Here is a 4,624-nt window from a genome sequence, read left to right as displayed (position 1 = left end):
ATCATGAGTACAATATTTGAAAACCTGCTTTAAACTAAATCTTAATTGTTGTTATTATGTTTCAATTTCATTTCTCATCTGATAATAATTAATTTATGATTATATAAAAAATAATTTAAAAATTGGTACTCCCAAACCTTGGATAGTATAAGATATAATATGCAAATCGTTATGATTTTCCGAATAATAATTAAGTAATAAAGGTGCATGATGAATAGAAATTGAAAAGTTGTTCAACTGGTAAAAATTGTTTTGAATATGCTACAGCTAAGAATGACACAAGGATAACTTTTTCCTACATTCTGCACTAAAATTTCTATTTATTATTTATTTTTATTTATTTATTTATTTATTTTGCTTTGAAGACAGTCTGAAATTAAAATGATCACTCTTTCATCTTTGAATATCTTGTGCTTTCCTTTGATGATCTATTGTGAAAGTACTTTTTGAAATGCTAAATTTTGTTTGCGGCCAATTTGATGTTTTGCATCAATTGTACTTGTACATGTTCATTTTCCCTTGGGATGAAATGTCGCACTTTCATTGTTTTAAACACAACACCTTACTGGCGGTTATATTTCTATGTCAGGCAGGTAATAATATATGACAATACAATGTAGACTTTTGCAGTAGATTCTATATCATTTGTTGCAAGAAGGTGGAAATTGTGCCATGTTATTGTATTAAAAAATTAACAAAAATATTAAGAGAAAGATCTTGACTCCTCCCAAATTTGGGTAATTAATGTTTTTCCCTCTTTTTCTCAGTGGTAAACCTGGCGCTTGGTAAGAGTGTCTCCGTTAGCTCGATCTATCCTTATCCACCATATTCGGATCCAAGCTATGCTGTTGATGGTCGTACCGGCTTTACTGACATAGGGCTTCTGTTTATCACAGACTTCGAACTTTATCCATGGTTGACGATAGCTCTAGGAACACGCAGTATTGTAAAGAACGTGATAATTTACAACAGGAATGACACAAATGGTAAAAATTGAGCATTGTTCTAAAATTCTTCTGAATGCCTTCTATCAACCATTTTAAGTTGTTGCTATGTTTTATTTTAAAAGTGAATGCAAATGTAAAGTTTTGAGGATGGAGACAATCTGATTTATTTCAAATCGCAAATTCCTTAGATACATGTAGAACTTGTACATGTATATCAGATAATTATAGGAAGGTTTCTGTCGTTTGTGTTTTTAGGTCACTGGCTCCACAATGTTGAAATAAGAGGTGGAATCTCTTCCGTTTGGTCTGAGATGAACACTTGTGGCACATTTGTTGGACCAAGTCAAACTGGGAAAATTCACACCATAGAATGTGAAGCCAGGCCTCTCCTGTATGTATCGTATGTTACAGTGAAAATGGTCCGTCTTAACTACATTACAGACGATTGGAATGCCAGGGACGGTAGAAATTCTTTGGCTATAAAGGAAGTTGTCGTCAATGGACTTTATGTTTAAATCACAGATAACAAACTATATGACTTTCACAAAGATTGATTTACAATTTCTTTTCTCGTCAGTGTTGTGAATGTCATCATTGCAATTATTTGAGTACTATGTTCTGAATATGATTGAAGAATATTAAAATTCTGATTTTTGAAATAATTTTCAGTTACAAATAAAACTGCTGATTTGAAAACGTGATGCCTAATACTATACCATTCATGGAAGTTTTACGGTTCCAGCTGAAGTAGTTTTGGGGAATAAAAACAGACAGAAAGTCAATTTTTAAAAAAATGGAATTCGATCTAGTAATGTCGAATTTAAAAAAAAAAAAAAAAAGATATGCAGAACCTTGAACAGTGATCGATTTCATAGATCCTTTAAACATTACAGATTGTGAACTTGGCAAAAACATATGCATGAACTCCTGAAAAATCATACGGATGGGATCAGTTGCCTAGGAGGAGTATGCAACTCTTATCGACCTGTCATACTCTGTATTGAACAGGTAAACAGAATATCCATAGTCAAAATCAGTATAAAAACAATGGCCTAACAATGCGTAGGAAGCATTAAAGTAAAAAAAAAAAAAGATCCAACCGCTAGGTTATAATTGCAACGAGATAATTATAATGACTTTATAATATGTGCAATACTGACTAAAACCGGACATATTTAAAAAAAAAAAAACAACCTGTAACACCAATTTATTTGTCAGTAGCCTGTCTCGGTTTAAAAATTGATCGTATTCGGGGCATGCTACATGTACATGCTCTTGCGTACTGAATCAGCTGGGAGATATAAACACTATGTGTAGGTGTTATTGGCAAGTAACTAAATAAATAAGGGATGAAGGAAAAACTGAAGTCATCCCGTTTGTCAAATAGGTTAGCTATTATGTCTATAGTCATTGAAAAATCAAAATAAGAAACATATACGGTAGAGTCTGTAGTGTCTTTTCTTTAGAGTTCACTGGGATATACATCGAGTCGACTTACGAACTAAAATAACTAGTTTTAATTGATAAAAAGTCGTCGATAATCTAAATGTCAGATTAAAAGCCACAGTGAGACTTTTCTTCTCATGCATTAAACATTTCATGTGTTTTTGATCTTCGGGACTTTTTTCAAATGAAGTTATAAGAATCAGTTTCATTTATTTGTATCAAAGCATTGTCATTTTCAAATTCAACAATATAAGCTTCAGTGACTTAGAATAACCATTATGCATAAACATGAAACCCCAAATAAGTAAACATATTGTTCACAAGAGTTCGGGACTGGTTTTATCCGTAATAAATAGGATTGGGAGATATTTGAGTTAAACAATCTAACATACAGCAAAACATCTGCTGCAAATATTTGTTGAAGAATTTGTATTAGAATTTAAGCTTAAGGGGGGACCTATGTCCAAAACGTCTTGTGAAATTTTTAAACTTTGACATTTCTTTCCTTGCATCTTAACATAAATTTAGCAATAAAAATAATACCTTTATGATTTTCTTTTACACAGCAGCTCGTGCAAAAACAGTGTGAAATGCTAAAAATAGATCAATTAAAGACAGCTTCTATTCTACAAAAAATGCGCTTAAAAAGAGACAAAATGCGCTTAAAAAGAGACAAAGTGCTAAATAACATTTAAAATCAAAATTATAATGGCGCACAACGTAAGTTTGTTTGTTTGTTTGTTGTTTAACGTCCCTTCGAGAATTTTTCACTCATATGGAGACGCCACCACTTGCCGGTGGAGAGCTGCAAATTTTGACCTATGCTCGGCACTTAGGGCCTTTGATCAGTGAGGGATCTTTTTCGTGCCAGCACCTACTGCGACACGGGACCTCGGTTTATACGGTCTCATCCGAAGTACCGGTCTCCACGTCCCACAATGGGATTCGAACTCGCGACGTAAGGATCAACTTCTTACTCCGCGATTCTAGAGCAAACGCTCTAACCACTGCGCCAAGCGGGCGACCACAACGTAAGTATATCACCCCATTTTCCTTGCTGTATTTTACAATTTCGTCATGCATTATAGGTAATACATGTATCATTATTTTTTTTTCATTTAAATAAAGAAAGAAGTATACCATTATGAGTAAACAACGAGAAATATGTAGTTTTCATTAATTTTCGTACTGCTGTGTCATAAATATTGACCTTTCTGCATTGAGGCAAGAGTAAGTAAGCATTGATGAACACATGAATATAAAACTATTTTGCGGAAGAAAAGTATTTCGTTTAAATTAATGACTATTTACACTGATTTAATCTTTTCCACCTGATTTCATTGTTACCCCCTCCCCCCTTCCCCCCTTCTCCGTCAACAACCAACACCTACTGGAAATGGATTGACAATTGATTGCTGAATTTAACTTATCCTTTTGCAATTAGCAGCATGCTATCGAAGTATTTTTCCTCAACTGAAATTGTTATGAGTTACCAATCAACGGAAGAGAATTTTAATAACAAATTCTAAATCAAATAAAACTGTTATTATTAAAATACAAATTTTCTTTTTGCAGCTGTGACCATTCGATTCCTTGTACATGTACATGTTATTAGCTATTAATGAAATAATCCATAGATTAAAACAAAATAAGCTGATAAATGAAGCTATGTTGCCCAAAAGCAAGAGAAATAGGATGATCGGGGGTGAGCAAAATATTAATTTAGTCCTCAGTAACAATCTCCAAGTTGATCTATTTACTTGCCTGTATTTGCCTCCATTTGTCACTATCCCTATGCGGACTATACACAAAAAAATAGTTCTTGAGCACTATGAAGGCTTAAATAATACATGCACTGGTCGAAGTGGGGATAAAAAAAATAGATTTGTTGTTACATGCATTCTTTAAATAATCAACTTTTTTTTAAAACTTTTCAAGTGTTGTTACTAAAGGTGTATAAAGCATACATGCGTTATTTTGTCAGTATTGAAGAATTTCTTTGAATAATTATTGCAAGGACTTGCTAATTAATCAAATCATCTTCATCGACTAAAGGGATAAATATTAAAAACGTTTTCAATTGATAGACATTTCGTATTCAGTTTTGCTTTAAGGCGTACGCGTGGCCCTGAAATCTACAGATGTTGATTAAATTTTCAACCAATGATATTTGACTATATAAAAAAAGAAATTAAACGAAAAGCTCTATATGAAATTTGCTTTACTGCAAA

At 32.9% G+C, this 4,624-nt stretch overlaps 1 protein-coding gene across 1 annotated transcript; it reads left to right on the top strand.

The window, feature by feature from the left end:
* The first annotated feature begins 529 nt into the window (after window positions 1–529).
* Window positions 530–1,462, top strand: LOC133187623 (uncharacterized). The gene is made up of 3 exons (XM_061323042.1): window positions 530–593; window positions 768–986; window positions 1,203–1,462. The coding sequence occupies exons 1-3, from the start codon at window positions 530–532 to the stop codon at window positions 1,460–1,462; spliced, it is 543 nt and encodes a 180-aa protein (XP_061179026.1).
* The last annotated feature ends 3,162 nt before the right edge of the window (window positions 1,463–4,624 follow it).

The sequence above is a fragment of the Saccostrea echinata genome, unplaced genomic scaffold, assembly GCF_033153115.1.
Source record: "Saccostrea echinata isolate AGI-Se365-2 ecotype Australia unplaced genomic scaffold, CSIRO_AGI_Sech_v1 ptg000015l, whole genome shotgun sequence".
NCBI lineage: Eukaryota > Metazoa > Mollusca > Bivalvia > Ostreida > Ostreidae > Saccostrea > Saccostrea echinata.
This window is presented reverse-complemented; position numbering and strand designations above follow the sequence as displayed.

Bases quoted from the DNA above. Each gene is read 5' to 3' on its own strand.
- LOC133187623 (XM_061323042.1), top strand. From the start codon at position 530: ATGTCGCACTTTCATTGTTTTAAACACAACACCTTACTGGCGGTTATA. The intron at 594-767 runs GTAATAATATAT...TCTTTTTCTCAG, and splicing joins TATATTTCTATGTCAGGCAG to TGGTAAACCTGGCGCTTGGT. The intron at 987-1,202 runs GTAAAAATTGAG...TTGTGTTTTTAG, and splicing joins CAACAGGAATGACACAAATG to GTCACTGGCTCCACAATGTT.